The sequence below is a fragment of the Rattus norvegicus genome, chromosome 6 (genome assembly GCF_021556685.1).
Source record: "Rattus norvegicus strain SHRSP/BbbUtx chromosome 6, alternate assembly SHRSP_T2T, whole genome shotgun sequence".
NCBI classification, from domain to species: domain Eukaryota; kingdom Metazoa; phylum Chordata; class Mammalia; order Rodentia; family Muridae; genus Rattus; species Rattus norvegicus.
This window is the reverse complement of record NC_141539.1, coordinates 33,981,018-34,001,955: the sequence shown is the minus strand read 5'-3', so window position 1 is coordinate 34,001,955 and position 20,938 is coordinate 33,981,018. Positions and strand designations below refer to the sequence as shown.

Below are 20,938 nucleotides of genomic sequence, written 5' to 3'. Positions count from 1 at the left end.
ATCTGAGTCTACTTCCCTGTCCTAGCCCAAAGTCAAATTCTTGCCTGAAGCCTACTTCTTTATTCTAGTCCAAAATCATATTCCTGCCTGAGCTTACTTCTGTGTCCTGACCCATTGTTAAATTCCTGCCAAATTTCTAGAAGTATCTCTAAAAGCTCTTCACATCTCCCCAATTTTTATTTTATAAACAAGACTGCTGTGTCTGTCTTAGGTTGTTCTGACAAGAATGGCTTCCTTACCCATCCTGGAGTATGCATTATCAAAAGCAATGCACTTCTTCCTAGGTTGGTAAGGCTCTGTACAGAACTTACCTGTCTCTGACTGCCAGCCTGTTAAATTAACAGGCTTTCTGGGGTCCAGTTTTAGTTTCAAGCCATGTACTTAACAACATGTTGATGTTGTTAAAGGCAAGTTTTATCACAATGGGCAGGAATAAAAGTATTCCCAGGACAAGAAGGGCTAGCATGATCAAGCTATATATGCCATTGTTGGAGCTTGACCACAATGGAATACTGACCTCAGGCCACAAATAATTTTATCAGCATTATCTGCAGAATCAAAGCTCAGTAGAGTAGCATTCTTTAAATTCACATTCTCAGTATACAAAGTTAAAACATCCAGAGAGCTGTTAGAATTGTGCCAAACACCCTGCAAGTGTCTTTGAACTTTTTCCCAATTACAGTGACTGTCATTATAAATTTTAGAAGTAACACAAATCCATTGGTATTTGGCATGACATTCAAGATGGCTCCTTACTCTTAAACTCTGAACCTCCTCTCCAATAATTTGAATAGTATCGTAAAGAGCATCAATCCGTTGTTCCAAACGCCTATCTAAATCCTCTTGAATACTCAGAACACTAGTAACATCTTTTGCTAACTGATCAACAAAAGTAGTTGTCTTAACTTCTTGTGTCAAAGCAATTGCAGAAGCAGTGATGCTGGCTATTAATGTAATCAAAGTCGCTGTACCAGCAATGATCAGACCCACAATCCTCTTGCTTCTGCTTAAAGCCCGACACACTTCTGATACCTGCAAGCACTTTTTTTTTTCTTTCAGAATACCAAGGTGTAATACTCATAGGCAATAAAACAGGAGCTGGTTGGTAATCCACCATAACTGACATGCCAAGTTTCAATGCACTAACACAGTTAGAAAGTGTACAATCAATACAACTTACATTAAAAACTGTCGAAGAAACAAAAGTAATTTTAACATGACCAATTAATAAAATATTAGGAGCTTTAACACATGCACTAACACTTGTTTGAAATCCAGATCCTGTCCCAATTTTATCTGCTGCAAATGTAACTTCATATAAGGTAGTTGTCAGTTTTCAAATATGTCTGAAAATGTCTAGAACCAGCTTTCCAAATGAAGACTGTCATTTCCTTTTTTCCAATATTGGATTGATTTCTAGACCAGTTCATGACAAATCAGAATAGTTGGTTACATTAAAGGAAAAAGAAGGGTCATTATAATTTCTCTATTTGATTAATTTTTTAAGGGGAGTTTCTGCAGTCTCCAGGTTCTCTGTTCCACAAGGTCTAAAAGCTTGAGGCAAGGCAGCTTGTCCAATCTGGGACAAGCAAAGGTGGGTCAGAAACATATGTCCAAAACAGGTTCCTAGTCACCATTGTCAGGGCACTCAGCAAGCTCGCAGTCAGCATTTGTCTTAGGGTTGTACTGCTGTGAACAGACACCATAACCAAGGCAAGTTTTATAAAGGACAACATTTAATTGGGGCTGGCTTACAGGTTCAAAGGTTCAGTATCATCATCAAGGCGGGAGCATGGGAAAGTCCAGGTAGGCATGGTGCTGGAGTTCTACATCTTCATCTGAAGGCTGCTGGTGGTAGACTTACTTCCAGGAAGCCAGGGTGAAGGTCTTAAGCCCACGCTCAAAGTGACACACCTACTCCAACAAGGCTACACATCCTACTAGTGCCACTCCCTGGACCCAGCATATACAAACCATCATAGCATTGTTTTTTGCTTCAGCATTAGCATGTCTCACTAGTCACTCTGGCAGCTAGCATGCTCCTTCAGCATCCTGCAGAATAAACACAAACATACTTTCATCTCCATGTTAATATCTGATCGGGATCATGCCATATGCCAGTAAGTGGATCCTTCCACTTCACCTAGGCATAAGTGTGCCCAGTTGTAGGGTGCCATAGACACTCGCAGAGACTTTCTTGGCATCCAAATTTTAAAATAAAAAGAGCATGATTTACATAAATTTATGGTGTATGGGGATATAATTCCCCCTTTTTTATTTTATGAAGATATTGTTTTAAAGTTCCTTGGGCCTGTTCCATAATACCTTGTCCTAGAGGATTATAAGGAATCCCACTAATATGGGAAATATTAAATTATCTACAGAACATCTCAAATGCTTGACTGCAATAGCCAGTCTGATTTATCTGTTTTAATCTGATTCGGAACACCCAGCATGGAAAAACAACGTAGGCAATGAGTAATTACAATTTTAGTTGCTTCTGCTGTTGCTACTAGAAAGCCTGAAAAGTGTCAATAGTCATATGTACATATTTTAATTTTCCAAAGTCAGAAATATGGGTAACATCCATTTGCCATAATTGATTAGGTATGAGTCCTTGAGGATTAACACCATTATGTGGTACAGGAAGAGGCCGAGGACATTCAGGACAAGTCTTTACAATTTGACTTGCACATTCTCTAGCAATACCAAGTTACTGTCTCCAGCTATTACTGTTCTGATGATGTAAAGAATGAGATTGTTTGGCTAATTGTTCCTGTGTAGGCCCTATAATCTGCCTCGTATACAAATCTGCTGTGGCATTGCCCTCACTCAGGGGTCCAGGCAATCCAGTGTGAGCTTTTAAATATCCTATAAAGTTAGGAACAGTACATTCTCTTAAATTGAGTTGTATTTGCATAAATAATTGCAAATTTTGAGAATTAGCAGTATCTAAAAAAAAGGAACAGTTTCAAGCAATTATAAACCATAAGATATATATATCGGCTATCAATATACAAATTAAAATCTTGATTTTTTAGCATTTCAAAAACAATTATTTGTGCTGAAGCAGGGGGGAACTCAAGAGAATGAACATGTGAGCCAGTGACATATGCTGCCTTCCCATTAGATGAGCTGTCTGTAAATACAGTAAGCACATTCTCTATGGGCTGCATCCATAAATTTATAGGGAATGCAATAGCATGTATAGAAGCAAATTGTAACAACTTATCTTTTGGATAATGATTACCAATTTTTCCTGAAAAGTTTGCACATGCAGTAGGCCAAATATCAGTATTCTGCAATAGCCAGTTTAATTGCTGTTTGAAATAAGGGACAAATATTTCATCAGGTTCTTTCCCAAAATACTTTCATGATTCTATCCTACAATTCTGTATTAACACAACAACAGCTTCATAACAGGGTGTTAAAACTTTACTTGGAGATGAAAAAAGATGAATCCACATTAATGGTCCCTTTTGACAAAGAACTTCTGTGGGCAGATGAGAAGTAGCAAGGATGCAAACAGCCAACAACTGATCATAGTCTACATGATGTATCTGCTGTTGACTAATAACTTCCTCTACTTTCTGCAAAGCCATCTGTCCCTTATCAGTTCATTGTCGAGGGGAACCGGGATTTGCATCCTTTTTGAGAATATCAACCAGAGGTTTAAGTTCTCCTGTGGCGAGCTTAAGATGAAGTGTTAGCCAATTAACGTCTCCTAACAGCTTTTTGAAAATCATTTAAAGTGAGTAAATTATCTTTTCTTACTTGAATTTTCTGTGCCAATTTGTTTAGGATATAACTGATGTTCCAAATATTGAAATGGATATTGTCTTTCAATGTTTTCTGGAGCAACAACTACTCCCCAAAATTTGAAAGCTCATTGTATAAGAGCAAAGGCTGTAGTAAAACTCCTTCAGAGGATCAGCTAATAAAATACCATCCATATTGTGAATAATGTACACTTTGAAGGATTCAAAGTCCTAACTTCTTATATTGAAGCAGAGAATTATTTCTTTTTACATAATATAGGGCTATTAGCCATTCCTTGAGGCAAAACTTTCCAATGATATTGCTTAATGGGTTCTTTAAAATTACACACACACGCTCACTAAGTGAAAACTTCCAATAGTCACAGGGTGCAAAGGAACAGTATAAAAACAATCCTCCAAATCCATAATAATTCTCTACACATTTCCTGGAATGGCAGCTGGAGTAGGCAAGCCAGGCTGCAATGCCCCAAAGTCCAATAACCTCATCAACCCTTTGCAAACCCTGCAACACTCTCCACTTGCCCAACTCCTCCTAAGTACAATGTGTGAGTTAGAATCCTGAGCCTGGGATCCAATTGCGAACTGTAGCCAATGGAACAGTGGCAGTTTAACCACAATCTTCAACTTTCTTTTGCAACACCAGAGGACAACTACAACTTTGGAAAGTAAAACTCAACCTCCAACAAACAATCCAGTCTCTCCAAAATCAACACCAAGTGCATCACCCCCATGCGCCAAAGTTTGGCTGCCAGTAACTACACACGAATGCACAATGGTGCAGCCTCCAATACCTCACCAAAGAGATGCTGCCAAGTTACTGTAAAAGATAAATCCTGTCTTTTATAAGTCTGGTTTCTTGGATAAGAATTACATAAAACATTACCAATTTAGAGGCGTCTTTAGAGACCCGTTTCCCTGTGTAGGCTCAGGTCACGTGGTGGTGGTCTGAACGGCTCCAACCCTGAGCCACCAGCTTTACGCTAACTTTCTGTTACCAGTGTTACAAAATTTTCATCATATCCAACAACTTATAAACCAATAATCTATAACCAAGACATATACAGCATAACTTTTAAAACCAGTCAGAAACAAAAATGAAGTGGATACACACATCTTATATATTTAGACCAGACAAAACTTTACTTTTTCTAGCTGTAATTTCAAGAGAGGAGCACCCACCCAATAATCACAGTCACAGAGATTTTTCTAGGAAAAACAGCCATCAGCTCCCTTTCCATAGAAGCTGAGAAGCTGCTGGCCCCTTTAAGAGCAGCTTGTGCAGACAATCGGCTCGCAGCAAGGCTTCTCCAACTGTGCTAGACTCCTAGTTACAGGGGCAGGGCTGCAAAGGCCAATTGCGACTGCTTTTTATTTCTTTTTGAAGAGATGAAACTAAATCAAGGGTAAATGTCCAGCAGATAAAGTTTTGACCAATTCTTTTTCCTTTTAAACATGAAACAGAGCAACATTCAAACAATGAAACAAAAACACAGACATGGACAGATTGGTGTACCAAGGATACACAGGGAGAACTAGATGTGCCAAAGGGACCCAGATATCCTACCTAAGGGACCCAGGACCAGAACTGAGCATTCCCCCAGTGGGAGCCAGAGAGGAAGCAGGACGTCTCTTGACCTCCCCCAGTCCCTAAGAGAGCTCTGGAACAGCTGACATTCATTTTCCTTCTCTTTGGCCAAAGCATCCCCCGGAGAGTCTGGGAGGACTGCTTTTCTCAAACCCAATCTCTCTCATGTCTAGGGTGTAAACTATCTCTAGTCAGGGTCCAAAGACTAAAAGTATCTATGAGGATTATCTTCATGTCTTTAGATTTTAGCATACACTAAACACACACACAAAAATATTTTACCATTACCTTGTCCCTTTTTACAAGGTTTATCACTGCTGGCCCAAATCTTCTTTTACTTTTCTTTGCGCCTGCTTCCAGTTCCCTCCGTGTCCTTCACTGTATCCTGCTTACTGGAGCGCCAATGTTGAGGCGACATCTGAGCAAGTGTGGGCCCCCAGGGAATTTCCCCTCCCCACAACCTGGTATATCAAGTCTCTGAGAGGCTAGGCATATTTTCTCCCACTGAGGCCAGACAAGGCAGCCCAGCTACAAGAACATATCCTATGTACAGGCAACAGGTTTTGGGGTAGCCCTGCTCCAGTTGTTTGAGACCCACATAAAAACCAAGCTGCACATCTGCTACATATGTGCAGGGAGGCCTAGGTCTAGCCCGTGTATGTTCTTTGGATGGTGATTCAGTCTTCTAAGAGCTGCCAAGGGTCCAGGTTAGCTTACTCTGTTGGTCTTCTTGTGGAGTTCCTATCTCCTTCAGGGCCCACATTCTTTCCTCCTGTTTCTCAAGCTCCAGCCGTTGTTTGGCTGTAGGTCTCTGCATCTGTCTGAGTCAGCTGTCCTCTGAGAGGCAGTGCTAGACTCCTGTCTGCAGCATTACAGTATCATTAATAGTGTCAGGGATTGGTGCTGGCCCATGGAATAGGTCTTAAGTTAGGCCAGTTATTGGTTGACCATTTCTTCAGTCTCTGTTCCACCCAGCCCCACCCTTACCCCATTCCTGCATTTCTTGTAGACAGGATAAATTTTGGGTTGAAAGTTTTGTGGGTGAGTTGGTGTCCTTATTCTCCATTGGGGTTCCTGTCTGGCTATAGGAGGTGTCTTCTTCAGGTTCCTATCTCCAATGCTAAGTCACAGCTAAGGCCACCCCCATTGATTCTTAGGTGCTTCCCTTATCCCAAGTTTCTATCTGGTCTTGGGGATGCCCTCCATCTCCCCAATTTTGTCAGTTGCAGATTTCCAGTCATTCTCATGGCCATCTGTTCAATCTCCTGAGACAGGATCTTATTATGTTATTCTTCCTAGCTTGGAACTTGCTTTATAGACCAGATTGGCCTCAGATTCACAGAGCTCTGACTGCTTCTGCATCTGGAGTGCTAGGATTAAAGGAAGACCCCCCCCCCACATACACACAACTTCTTGATCTTTTTTGTAAATCATGTAAGACTTATCTTCACACATTTAAAGTATAACAGTTCCAAAAAGACTAAAATCAAGTATATTGTAATATTCAGCTATAGCTAGCAACATTTAGCTTTTAATTTAATGTCCCAGAGGAGCAATGAAGTGGGAAGATGGATTAGTCCAGAGGTAGAGGAGCTTACTAGGTTGGGTGTTGTACTTGAGTCATCCTGATATCATGGATATCCATAGGATATCATGGATAGCCATAGGATATCATGGATAGCCATAGGATAATCTGAGTTTGAGTGTCAAGAAGGGCTGAGGGCTAGATTCTGTGAGAGGAATCAACTCTGGCCTGTGGCTTCAAGGACTGGCTCCCCTTAGCCAATGGACTCTCTGGTCCTGTAAGCACTTTACCGCTATGGCACACTCAACTCCTTTCTTTTGTTACTTTCCAAAGGTTATGACAGTCACATATCCTGATTCTTGATCCGTGCAAGGGCCCACTGAAGACAGCTGCTTTAGAGGAAGTTACCAGCCAGCAGGCATCCTTCTGAGAAGGACCAAGGAAGACACTTCAGAACCATTCAGTTCTTATCTGCAATAAACTCTCAATTTTTAGTTCATTGTCCCTGATGATTAAGAAATGATAGCCCCTTTCCCCAAAGTATATTTTCTTCTGAAGTTAAAAAGTATCATCGAAGGATCCAATAAAAATGGTACTTTTACTGGATGCCTGTCTCAATTCATTGTGACTAAGTTATTCTTTCTGCCCAGGCCCCACTGAAACTGAGCCTCAAGATAGTAATTGTAGTCTTTCTGTCTCCATCTGTGCCCAGAGGTTTATCCCACAGACCCTCCAGACCCAAAGCCTGCCTAGGGAGAGCTGGTCTCCCAGGAGTACTCTCATTCCTAAGCCCACAAGCGAGACTCTACTTTTGCTCCACTGTCTAAAGAGAGACCAGACCCTCCAGGAGCGCACAGGGCACAGGAACTATGGAGCAGCCTGGGACAGGATCCTTTCAGTCTCCATCTGCTCTCAGAGCTAAGGCTGTCCCACAGCTCTCCAGACCCAAAGCCTGCCCAGAGAGAGCTGGTCTCCCAGGAGTGCTCTCACTCCTAAACTCACAGGCCCACAGAAGGGACAAGCTCCAGTCAGAGATAGCAAGACCAACTGACATCAGAGATAACCAGATGGCTAGAGGCAAGCAAAAGAACCTAAGCGACAGAAAGCAATACTACTTGGCACCATCAGAACCCAGTTCTCCTACCACAGCAAATACTGAATATCCCAATACACCGGAAAAGCAAGATTTGGATTTAAAATCACATCTCATAATGATGATAGAGGACTTTAAGAAGGACATAAATAACTTCCTTAAAGAAATACAGGACAACACAGGTAAACAAGTAGAAGCCCTTAACAAGGAAACATAAAATCCCTTAAAGAATTACAGGAAAACACAACCATCCAGGATCTAAAAATGGAAATAGAAACAATAAAGAAATCACAAAGAGAGACAACCCTGGAGATAGAAAACCTAGGAAAGAGATTAGGAGTCATAGATGCAAGCATCACTGACAGAATATAAGATACTGGAGAGAAAATCTCAGGGACAGAAGATACCAAAGAAAACATTGACACAATAGCCAAAGAAAATGCAAAATGCAAAACATCCAGGAAATCAGGATACAATGAGAAGATCAAACCTAAAGATAATAGGTATAGAAGAGAGCTAAGATTCCCAACTTTAAAGGGCCAGTAAATATCTTCAACAAAATTATAGAAGAAAATTTCCCTAACCCTAAGAAAGAAATGCCCATGAACATTCAAGAAGCCTACATAACTCCAAATATCTTGGATCAGAAAAGATATTCCTCCCGTCACGTAATAGTCAAAACACCGAATGCACAAAACAAATATTAAAAGCAGTAAGAAGAAAAGGTCAAGTAACATATAAAGGCAGACCTATCAGAATTACACCAGACTTCTTAACAGAGACTACAAAAGCTAGAAGATCCTGGACAGACCATAAGAGAACACAAATGCATAGTCACAAATAATATAAAATACCTTGGTGTGATTCTAACCAAGCAAGTGAAAGATCTGTATGACAAGAACTTCAAGTCTCTGAAGAAAGAAATCAAAGATCTCAGAAAATGAAAAGATCTCCAACGCTCATGGATTGACAGGATTAATATAGTAAAAATGGCCATCTTGTTGAAAGCAATCTACAGATTCAGTGCAATCCCCATCAAAATTCCAACTTAATTCTTCATAGAGTTAGAAAGAGCAATTTGCAAATTAATTTGAAATAACAAAAACCCAGCATAGTGAAAACTATCCTCAATAAAATTTGGGGGAATCACCACACCTTACCTTAAGCTGTATTATAGAGCAATTGTGATAAAAACTGCATGATATTGTTACAGAGGCACACAGGTAGATCAATGGAATAGAATTGAAGACTCAGAAATGAACTCACATGCCTATGGTCACTTGATCTTTGACAAAGGAGCTAAAACCAGTGGGGAAAAAAGACAGCATTTTCAACAAATGGTGTTGGTTCACCTGGTGATCAGCCTGTAGAAGAATGCAAATTGGCCCATTCTTATCCCCTTGTACAAAGCTCGAGTCCAAGGTTTTATGTGGATCAAGGACCTCTACATAAAACCAGATATACTGAATCTAATAGAAGAGAACGTGGGGAAGAGCCTTGAACACAAGGGCACAGGGGAAAATTTCCTAAACAGAACACCAATGGCTTATGCTCTAAGATCAAGAATTGACAAATGGGACTTCATAAAATTGCAAAGCTTCTGTAAAGCAAAGGACACTGTCAATAGACAAAATGGCAACAACAGATTGGGAAAAGATCTTTATCAATCCTACATCGAATAGAGAGCTAATATCCAATATATTCAAAGAACTCAAGTTAGATTCTAGAGAGACAAATAACCCTATTAAAAAATGGGGTATAGAGCTAAATAATTATCAGCTGAGGAATATCAAATGGCTGAGAAGCACCTAAAGAAATGTTGAACATCCTTAGTCATCAGGGAAATGCAAATCAAAACAACCCTGAGATTCTACCTTACACCAGTCAGAATAGCTAAGATCAAAAGCCAGGTGACAGCAGATGTTGGTGAGGATGTAGAGAAAGAGGAATACTACTCCATTGTTGATGGGATTGCAAGTTGGTACAATAATTCTGGAAATCAGCCTGGTGGTACCTCAGAAAATTGGACATAGTACTACCTGAGGACCCAGCTATACCACTCCTGGGCATATACCCAAAAGATGCTCCAACGTGTAACAAGGACACACGCTCCACTATGTTCATAGCAGACTTATTTATAATAGCAAGAAGCTAGAAAGAACCCAGATGTCCTTCAACAGAGGAATGGATACAGAAAATGTGGTACATCTCCACAATGGAGCAACCACTCAGCTATTAAAAACAATGACTACATGAAATTTCTTAGGCAAATGCTGAAACTAGAAAATATCATCCTGAGTGAGGTAACCCAGTCACAAAAGAACATACATGATATGCACTCACTGATGAGTGGATATTAGCTCAAAAGCTCAGAATATCCAAGAAACAATTCACAGACCATATGAAGCTCAAGAAGAAGGAAGATCAAAATGTGGATGCTTCAGTCATTAGAAGAAGGAACAAAATACTCACAGGAGGAAATACAGGGGCACAGAATGAAGCAGGAACTGAAGGGAAGGTCATCCAGAGACTGCCTCACCTGGGGGTCCATCCCATAGGCAGCTAGTCACTATTGCTGATGCCAAGAGGTGCTTGTTGACAGGAGCTGGATATGGATGTCTCCTGATACAGATTAAAATGCTTGCAGCTAACCACTGGACTGAGCACAGGCACCGCAATGGAGTAATTAGAAAAAGGAGCTGAAGGGGTTTGCAACCTTATAGGAAGAACAACAATATTAACCAACCAGACTTCCCAGAGCTCCCAGAGACTAAACTGCCAACCAAAGAGTACACATAGAGGGAACCATGGCTCCAGCTGCATATGTAGCAGAGGATGACCTTGTCTGGCATCACTAGGAGAAGCCCTTGGTCCTGTGAAGGCTCGTTTCCCCAGTGTAGGGGAATGCCAGGGTGTTGAGGTGGGAGTTGGAGCATCTTCATAGAAGCAGGGGGAGGGGTGTTGGAAGAGGGGGGAAAGGGGATAACACTTAAAATGTAAATACATAAAATATCTAATAAAAATAAATTAAAAAAAGATAGTGATTGTACTGTCTCACTCCATATTCATTATCTGCCTTATTCCCCAACAGTTATCCAGTCTCTTAAAAATCTTTCAATCTACACATGGTTCCAGGTGAAAACTCAATAAAAAAAACTTAAAATATTGTGAGACATTTCAGAAAAATGCATACAAACAGAGGTAATTATAGGAGAAACCCTCATCCAATTTCAATAATGAAAACACAATCTGTCTTGCTTTACCTATTGCTACACAGTTCTCAGCCACAACAGAATATAGAAGTAGTTCTTCCATGTTTCCAAAGATGGGCTTTCCAGATGGTGGAGAGTAGACTCCTTTTCCTTTCCCTGTCCTTGGATGGGAATAGCAATTCCAAATACTTCTCAGATATTTCCTTTGAAAGAATCTCTTCCTGGTTGTACATGACTGTAATCCCCCTACCCCTCTGGAGGCTGATGGAGGAGAATTCCAAGTTCCAGGTCAGCCTCTGGGTACATAGGCTTAAGATGAAGTATGAAAGGTGGTGGACAACTACCACACAGAACGCGATACTGTTACATTGTATATTTTACCATATTTAATATCTGTCAGGTGTTACGATTTGCTGTCACGACTCATTAAATACTACATTTGTACTTAATTTTGAAATTATTTTTATAACAGTAACTATTAATAAACTTCAACCAGTGACTCTGACATCCCACATACCTATAAGCTGAGGGGAAATGCCTCCGAAAGGCGAGGAGAGAGGCTAAGTTTAAAGAGTGTTCTAGTTTTCTGTGGATTCGCCATTCTTTCTCCTTTCCAGGGACGTTGGTGTCGCAGGGCAACTAGACCGCGTGGCCTTGCTTTGTACACTCACCGACTGAGGCTGAGACCCACCCACCGGAACTGGCTGTTCACGCAATGTGAACAGGGCAGCCACCAGCGGGAGAGTAGGTCAGCCCTGAGGCAACCTGGGAGGCCTGTAGGCCTGAGGTGATCAGTGACCCTCACATGAGCGTCCAACTGTTGGGAGGGGAAGCCTGTGTCCTGCTGTGACCAGCGAACAGCGCTGGGAGTATCGGTCTGAGAGGAGGCCTGTGGGCCTGAAGTAACCAGTCAGCAGCGCAGGAGTAACCATCTGGGGAGGCTTGTGGGACCTAAGGTGGAGCCACCAGCGCAAGAGCTTCCGTCTGAGGCCTAAGGTAGACTGACTTCCTTACCCACTCACCAGTCCAGGAACATCCTTTGGAGGGGAAGCCTGCAGCCTGAGGCAGCCATCCCTCCTTGCCTTGAGCCTCACCCTCAGCATCGGGCTATGCAACCAGTAATGTCTGCTTCCGTCCCAGGATAGCGAGGGAGGGTCTCTAGGACACAAGAAAGAAGGGCATCCAAACCTAGTTCCGAGTCCCTAAGGCCATGCTTTTTCCACATTGACTAACTAAGTCTCCTCAGTTTTTCTTGTTCAGGGATTCTACTACTTATGGCTGACACAAAATCTTCCAACTGTAATGAACATTTCAGTGTGGAGAAACTAAAGGAATGGCCAGAGCCAGAGTCTGTTTCTCTAATGAAGGTAACATAGCACAGCTTTTTGGGGGGGGGGGTGGTCCTTTTCCTTCCTTCCTTCCTTCCTTCCTTCCTTCCTTCCTTCCTTCCTTCCTTCCTTCCTTCCTTTTCATGAGAAGCAAGCTAATTTATCTGAGGCCAAGTGGTAACTCCTTTTGTGGATCCACTGTCAAGATTGACATGGGGCTCACTAGAGTGAAAGTACTTCAAGGCCTCTTGATTTTCTTTTTGAGGCATCTTTCAATGGGACACAAAATCCCTTGAATTTAGGACCAATTTGGCCTCAACCACATGTATATTTCTAATATTTCATGACTCAGATTAGGTATGTTGAAGGATCCAGGAAATGCCTGGGTACAAATTTGACCAAAAGCCATCCTGAACTACAGCATGGCTGCCAGGTAGGTAGCCTAGGTAGGCAAGCGTGACAGCCCAGAACTTGCCCTTTTGCTTTAGTTTTACAGGATTCTACCGTTTGCCTCATTGTAAAGAAAACTCTTGAGAATTTTTCTTGCCCCTTTTGCCATGGTGACAATAAGAATTGTGAAATACGAGTTTAATATTTTTGCATTTGTGAGCAGTGGATTTCATTGAAGCTGCTATGAATCATTAACATGTCTATATTTTCTGAAAAAAAAGTTCAAAGAATGACTTATCAATGACAGATTATCTAGATCTCTTTTTAAAAATTAAACTATATTTATCTGAATGTGTGTGTATGCAAAAGGCAAACAAACACACAGGGACAGGAGGCCAGAAGACAGTTTTCAGGAGTCTTGGACCAATCTCTTGGACCAAGTGTGTCCCAGAGATTGAACCCAGGGGGTCAGGCATGGTGTCAAGCACCTTTACTGGCTGACCCATCTTTTTTTTTTTTGGGGGGGGGTTCTTTTTTTCGGAGCTGGGGACCGAACCCAGGGCCTTGCGCTTGGCTGACCCATCCTTTTTTTTTTTTTTTTTTATTAACTTGAGTATTTCTTATATACATTTCGAGTGTTATTCCCTTTTCCCGGTTTCCGGGCAAACATCCCCCTTCCCCCTCCCCTTCCTTATGGGTGTTCCCCTCCCAACCCTCCCCCCATTGCCGCCCTCCCCCCATAGACTAGTTCACTGGGGGTTCAGTCTTAGCAGGACCCAGGGCTTCCCCTTCCACTGGTGCTCTTACTAGGATATTCATTGCTACCTATGAGGTCAGAGTCCAGGGTCAGTCCATGTATAGTCTTTAGGTAGTGGCTTAGTCCCTGGAAGCTCTGGTTGCTTGGCATTGTTGTACTTTTGGGGTCTCGAGCCCCTTCAAGCTCTTCCAGTTCTTTCTCTGATTCCTTCAACAGGGGACCTATTCTCAGTTCAGTGGTTTGCTGCTGGCATTCGCCTCTGTATTTGCTGTACTCTGGCTGTGTCTCTCAGGAGCGATCTACATCCGGCTCCTGTCGGTCTGCACTTCTTTGCTTCATCCATCTTGTCTAATTGGGTGGCTGTATATGTATGGGCCACATGTGGGGCAGGCTCTGAATGAGTGTTCCTTCAGTCTCTGTTTTAATCTTTGCCTCTCCCTTCCCTGCCAAGGGTATTCTTTTTCCTCATTTAAAGAAGGAGTGAAGCATTCACATTTTGATCATCCGTCTTGAGTTTCGTTTGTTCTAGGGATCTAGGGTAATTCAAGCATTTGGGCTAATAGCCACTTATCAATGAGTGCATACCATGTATGTCTTTCTGTGATTGGGTTAGCTCACTCAGGATGATATTTTCCAGTTCCAACCATTTGCCTACGAATTTCATAAACTCGTTGTTTTTGATAGCTGAGTAATATTCCATTGTGTAGATGTACCACATTTTCTGTATCCATTCCTCTGTTGAAGGGCATCTGGGTTCTTTCCAGTTTCTGGCTATTATAAATAAGGCTGCGATGAACATAGTGGAGCACGTGTCTCTTTTATATGTTGAGGCATCTTTTGGGTATATGCCCAAGAGAGGTATAGCTGGATCCTCAGGCAGTTCAATGTCCAATTTTCTGAGGAACCTCCAGACTGATTTCCAGAATGGTTTTACCAGTCTGCAATCCCACCAACAATGGAGGAGTGTTCCTCTTTCTCCACATCCTCGCCAGCATCTGCTGTCACCTGAGTTTTTGATCTTAGCCATTCTCACTGGTATGAGGTGAAATCTCAGGGTTGTTTTGATTTGCATTTCCCTTATGACTAAAGATGTTGAACATTTCTTTAGGTGTTTCTCAGCCATTTGGCATTCCTCAGCTCTGAATTCTTTGTTTAGCTCTGAACCCCATTTTTTAATAGGGTTATTTGTTTCCCTGCGGTCTAACTTCTTGAGTTCTTTGTATATTTTGGATATAAGGCCTCTATCTGTTGTAGGATTGGTAAAGATCTTTTCCCAATCTGTTGGTTGCCGTTTTGTCCTAACCACAGTGTCCTTTGCCTTACAGAAGCTTTGCAGTTTTATGAGATCCCATTTGTCGATTCTTGATCTTAGAGCATAAGCCATTGGTGTTTTGTTCAGGAAATTTTTTCCAGTGCCTATGTGTTCCAGATGCTTCCCTAGTTTTTCTTCTATTAGTTTGAGTGTGTCTGGTTTGATGTGGAGGTCCTTGATCCACTTGGACTTAAGCTTTGTACAGGGTGATAAGCATGGATCGATCTGCATTCTTCTACATGTTGCCCTCCAGTTGAACCAGCACCATTTGCTGAAAATGCTATCTTTTTTCCATTGGATGGTTTTGGCTCCTTTGTCAAAAATCAAGTGACCATAGGTGTGTGGGTTCATTTCTGGGTCTTCAATTCTATTCCATTGGTCTATCTGTCTGTCTCTGTACCAATACCATGCAGTTTTTATCACTATTGCTCTGTAATACTGCTTGAGTTCAGGGATAGTGATTCCCCCTGAAGTCCTTTTATTGTTGAGGATAGCTTTAGCCATCCTGGGTTTTTTGTTATTCCAGATGAATTTGCAAATTGTTCTGTCTAACTCTTTGAAGAATTGGATTGGAATTTTGATGGGGATTGCATTGAATCTGTAGATTGCTTTTGGTAAAATGGCCATTTTTACTATATTAATCCTGCCAATCCATGAGCATGGGAGATCTTTCCATCTTCTGAGGTCTTCTTCAATTTCTTTCCTCAGTGTCTTGAAGTTCTTATTGTACAGATCTTTTACTTGCTTGGTTAAAGTCACACCGAGGTACTTTATATTATTTGGGTCTATTATGAAGGGTGTCGTTTCCCTAATTTCTTTCTCGGCTTGTTTCTCTTTTGTATAGAGGAAGGCAACTGATTTATTTGAGTTAATTTTATACCCAGCCACTTTGCTGAAGTTGTTTATCAGCTTTAGTAGTTCTCTGGTGGAACTTTTGGGATCACTTAAATATAGTATCATGTCATCTGCAAATAGTGATATTTTGACCTCTTCTTTTCCGATCTGTATCCCCTTGATCTCCTTTTGTTGTCTGATTGCTCTGGCTAGAACTTCAAAAACTATATTGAATAAGTAGGGAGAGAGTGGGCAGCCTTGTCTAGTCCCTGATTTTAGTGGGATTGCTTCAAGTTTCTCTCCATTTAGTTTAATGTTAGCAACTGGTTTGCTGTATATGGCTTTTACTATGTTTAGGTATGGGCCTTGAATTCCTATTCTTTCCAGGACTTTTATCATGAAGGGGTGTTGAATTTTGTCAAATGCTTTCTCAGCATCTAATGAAATGATCATGTGGTTCTGTTCTTTCAGTTTGTTTATATAATGGATCACGTTGATGGTTTTCCGTATATTAAACTATCCCTGCATGCCTGGGATGAAGCCTACTTGATCATGGTGGATGATTGTTTTGATGTGCTCTTGAATTTGGTTTGCCAGAATTTTATTGAGTATTTTTGCGTCGATATTCATAAGGGAAATTGGTCTGAAGTTCTCTTTCTTTGTTGTGTCTTTGTGTGGTTTAGGTATAAGAGTAATTGTGGCTTTGTAGAAGGAATTCGGTAGTGCTCCATCTGTTTCAATTTTGTGGAATAGTTTGGATAATATTGGTATGAGGTCTTCTATGAAGGTTTGATAGAATTCTGCACTAAACCCGTCTGGACCTGGGCTCTTTTTGGTTGGGAGACCTTTAATGACTGCTTCTATTTCCTTAGGAGTTATGGGGTTGTTTAACTGGTTTATCTGTTCCTGATTTAACTTCGATACCTGGTATCTGTCTAGGAAATTGTCCATTTCCTGAAGATTTTCAAATTTTGTTGAATATAGGTTTTTATAGTAAGATCTGATGATTTTTTTGAATTTCCTCTGAATCTGTAGTTATGTCTCCCTTTTCATTTCTGATTTTGTTAATTTGGACGCACTCTCTGTGTCCTCTCGTTAGTCTGGCTAAGGGTTTATCTATCTTGTTGATTTTCTCAAAGAACCAACTTTTGGTTCTGTTGATTCTTTCTATGGTCCTTTTTGTTTCTACTTGGTTGATTTCAGCTCTGAGTTTGATTATTTCCTGCCTTCTACTCCTCCTGGGTGTATTTGCTTCTTTTTGTTCTAGAGCTTTTAGGTGTGCTGTCAAGCTGCTGACATATGCTCTTTCCTGTTTCTTTCTGCAGGCACTCAGCGCTATGAGTTTTCCTCTTAGCACAGCTTTCATTGTGTCCCATAAGTTTGGGTATGTTGTATCTTCATTTTCATTAAATTCTAAAAAGTTTTTAATTTCTTTCTTTATTTCTTCCTTGACCAGGTTATCATTGAGTAGAGCATTGTTCAATTTCCACGTATATGTGGGCATTCTTCCCTTATTGTTATTGAAGACCAGTTTTAGGCCGTGGTGGTCCGATAGCACGCATGGGATTATTTCTATCTTTCTGTACCTGTTGAGGCCCGTTTTTTGACCAATTATATGGTCAATTTTGGAGAAAGTACCATGAGGAGCTGAGAAGAAGGTATATCCTTTTGCTTTAGGATAGAATGTTCTATAAATATCCGTTAAGTCCATTTGGCTCATGACTTCTCTTAGTCTGTCGACATCACTGTTTAATTTCTGTTTCCATGATCTGTCCATTGATGAGAGTGGTGTGTTGAAATCTCCCACTATTATTGTGTGAGGTGCAATGTGTGTTTTGAGCTTTAGTAAGGTTTCTTTTACGTATGTAGGTGCCCTTGTATTTGGGGCATAGATATTTAGGATTGAGAGTTCATCTTGGTGGATTTTTCCTTTGATGAATATGAAGTGTCCTTCCTTATCTTTTTTGATGACTTTTAGTTGGAAATTGATTTTATTTGATATTAGAATGGCTACTCCAGCTTGCTTCTTCTGACCATTTGCTTGGAAAGTTGTTTTCCAGCCTTTCACTCTGAAAGGTAGTGTCTGTCTTTGTCTCTGAGGTGTGTTTCCTGTAGGCAGCAGAATGCAGGGTCCTCGTTGCGTATCCAGTTTGTTAATCTATGTCTTTTTATTGGGGAGTTGAGGCCATTGATATTGAGAGATATTAAGGAATAGTGATTATTGCTTCCCTTTATATTCATATTTGGATGTGAGGTTATGTTTGTGTGCTTTCATTCTCTTTGTTTTGTTGCCAAGACGATTAGTTTCTTGCTTCTTCTAGGGTATAACTTGCCTCCTTATGTTGGGCTTTACCATTTATTATCCTTTGTAGTGCTGGATTTGTAGAAAGATATTGTGTAAATTTGGTTTTGTCATGAAATATCTTGGTTTCTCCATCAATGTTAATTGAGAGTTTTGCTGGATACAGTAACCTGGGCTGGCCTTTGTGTTCTCTTAGGGTTTGTATGACATCAGTCCAGGATCTTCTGGCCTTCATAGTTTCTGGCGAGAAGTCTGGTGTGATTCTGATAGGTCTGCCTTTATATGTTACTTGACCTTTTTCCCTTACTGCTTTTAATATTCTTTCTTTATTTTGTGCGTTTGGTGTTTTGACAATTATGTGACGGGAGGTTTTCTTTTCTGGTCCAATCTATTTGGAGTTCTGTAGGCTTCTTGTATGTCTATGGGTATCTCTTTTTTTAGGTTAGGGAAGTTTTCTTCTATGATTTTGTTGAAGATATTTACTGGTCCTTTGAGCTGGGAGTCTTCACTCTCTTCTATACCTATTATCCTTAGGTTTGATCTTCTCATTGAGTCCTGGATTTCCTGTATGTTTTGGACCAGTAGCTTTTGCCGCTTTACATTATCTTTGACAGTTGAGTCAATGATTTCTATGGAATCTTCTGCTCCTGAGATTCTCTCTTCCATCTCTTGTATTCTGTTGGTGAAGCTTGTATCTACAGCTCCTTGTCTGTTCTTTTGGTTTTCTATATCCAGGGTTGTTTCCATGTGTTCTTTCTTGATTGCTTCTATTTCCATTTTTAATTCCTTCAACTGTTTGATTGTGTTTTCCTGGAATTCTTTCAGGGATTTTTGTGTCTCCTCTCTATGGGCTTCTACTTGTTTATTTATGTTTTCCTGGAATTCTTTCAGGGATTTTTGTGTCTCCTCTCTATGGGCTTCTACTTGTTTATTTATGTTTTCCTGGAATTCTTTCAGGGATTTTTGCGATTCTTTCAGGCATTTTTGCGATTCCTCTCTGTAGGCTTCTACTTGTCCTCTAAGGGAGTTCTTCACGTCTTTCTTGAAGTCCTCCAGCATCATGATCAAAAATGATTTTGAAACTAGATCTTGCTTTTCTGGTGTGTTTGGATATTCCATGTTTGTTTTGATGGGAGAATTGGGCTCCGATGGTGCCATGTAGTCTTGGTTTCTGTTGCTTGGGTTCCTGCGCTTGCCTCTCGCCATCAGATTATCTCTAGTGTTACTTTGTTCTGCTATTTCTGACAGTGGCTAGACTGTCCTATAAGCCTGTGTGTCAGGAGTGCTGTAGACCTGTTTTCCTCTCTTTCAGTCAGTTATGGGGACAGAGTGTTCTGCTTTCGGGCGTGTAGTTTTTCCTCTCTACAGGTCTTCAGCTGTTCCTGCGGGCCTGTGTCCCAAGCTCACCAGGCAGCTTTCTTGCAGCAGAAAATTTGGTCTTACCTGTGTTCCCGAGGCTCAAGTTCGCTCGTGGGGTGCTGCCCAGGGGCTCTCTGCAGCGGCAGCAACCAGGAAGACCTGTGCCGCCCCTTCCGGGAGCTTCAGTGCACCAGGGTTCCAGATGGTCTTTGGCTTTTTCCTCTGGCGTCCGAGATGTGTGTGCAGGGAGCAGTCTCTTCTGGTTTCCCAGGCTTGTCTGCCTCTCTGAAGGTTTAGCTCTCCCTCCCACGGGATTTGGGTGCAGAGAACTGTTTATCCGGTCTGTTTCCTTCAGGTTCCGGCGGTGTCTCAGGCAGGGGTCCTGCCGCTCCTGGGCCCTCCCCCACGGGAGCCCAGAGGCCTTATACAGTTTCCTCTTGGGCCAGGGATGTGGGCAGGGGTGAGCAGTGTTGGTGGTCTCCTCCGCTCTGCAGCCTCAGGAGTGCCCACCTGACCAGGCGGTTGGGTCTCTCTCTCACCGGGTCTGGGAGCAGAGAGCTGCTACCTTGGCTGACCCATCTTGACAGCTTCTCATCACCACCACCACCACCACCACCACCACTACCGTCACTATTATTGTTTTATAGTGGACCTAGCTGGTCTGGAATTTGCTATGCAGACTAGGCTAACGTAGAACTTTTGGAGATCCTGGCTCTGCCTCCAGAGTGGTAGGAGTAAAGCTATGTGCTATCCTTCCTAGCTAACTGTTTTCATAAAGAGAGTTGTTGGCCAAGACTGTATATTACATGTGTTCATTTCCTATAATCTTACTAAGAAGGCTAAACCACGTGATAAGAATAGCAATGACACTTACCAGCATATGTGTTTGTGCTTCTCTAATAGTGATTATTCTGTGTTTATAGTATAGTATCGGGGATTTTGTTTTATATTCGTTTTCTCCTTTGCCATCTTAAGATAATTTTGACTAGGCTTTAAAGTAAAGTTGTACATATTCTAGAACTTACGTTGGGGAATGTCCAATGAGTCGATCAGATAGCACTTTGGATTTCATGTGAGCACAAGTTATGGGTGTAGAAATGCGACTCTCCTTCTGAGACTTCTTTTCTTTACAGGGGTTGTGCCTGAGTTAGGATTTAGTTGGTTTTGGTACATTCAGCGAGGCAGGACTGAAGGAGGAGCCACAGTTGAATAACAAAATTTTAAGAATTTCTAAGAGTTTTCACAAGGGGCTGTTATTTTAGGTAACAGTGTCTGTCTTCTAGACTCCGGATTTGCATGGCCTTTCCAGTTGTTCCTCTTTTAGCATGTCAGTAGGAAAACTGCTGAGCTGCTCACGGTGATGACAAAACACCGTAGTGAGCGTTTGGTACATTGCCGTTCTCAGACTCATAATGCAAACGTCTTGCTTCTGCACAGCTCTGAGGCTCTGGGCCAATTTCCC

General features: G+C 41.5%; 2 protein-coding genes and 1 long non-coding RNA gene across 11 annotated transcripts in view; 2 read left to right on the top strand and 1 right to left on the bottom strand.

The window, feature by feature from the left end:
* Fam228b (family with sequence similarity 228, member B) overlaps positions 1-7,495 on the top strand; it is a 32,071-nt gene extending 24,576 nt beyond the window's left edge. For all 8 annotated transcript variants that reach the window (XM_087551901.1, XM_087551898.1, XM_087551900.1 and 5 more), the window contains one exon: positions 7,223-7,495. In XM_087551901.1, the coding sequence (XP_087408027.1) occupies positions 7,223-7,229 (7 nt within the window). In that variant the 3' untranslated portion in view covers positions 7,230-7,495. The remainder of the gene's footprint in view (positions 1-7,222) is intronic.
* Positions 1,717-12,020, bottom strand: LOC134479113 (uncharacterized). The gene is made up of 2 exons (XR_015622885.1): positions 11,712-12,020; positions 1,717-2,052 (listed from the first exon to the last, which is right to left on the bottom strand). It is a non-coding gene; the product is annotated as an uncharacterized LOC134479113 (long non-coding RNA).
* The window catches only part of Fam228a (family with sequence similarity 228, member A), a 22,170-nt gene continuing 13,076 nt past the window's right edge, over positions 11,845-20,938 (top strand). Inside the window, exons 1-2 of one of the 2 annotated variants that reach the window (XM_087553112.1) lie at positions 11,845-12,190; positions 12,441-12,561. In XM_087553112.1, the coding sequence (XP_087409238.1) occupies positions 12,469-12,561 (93 nt within the window). In that variant the 5' untranslated portion in view covers positions 11,845-12,190; positions 12,441-12,468. The remainder of the gene's footprint in view (positions 12,191-12,440; positions 12,562-20,938) is intronic. The other variant, NM_001014074.2, reaches the window with a different exon arrangement.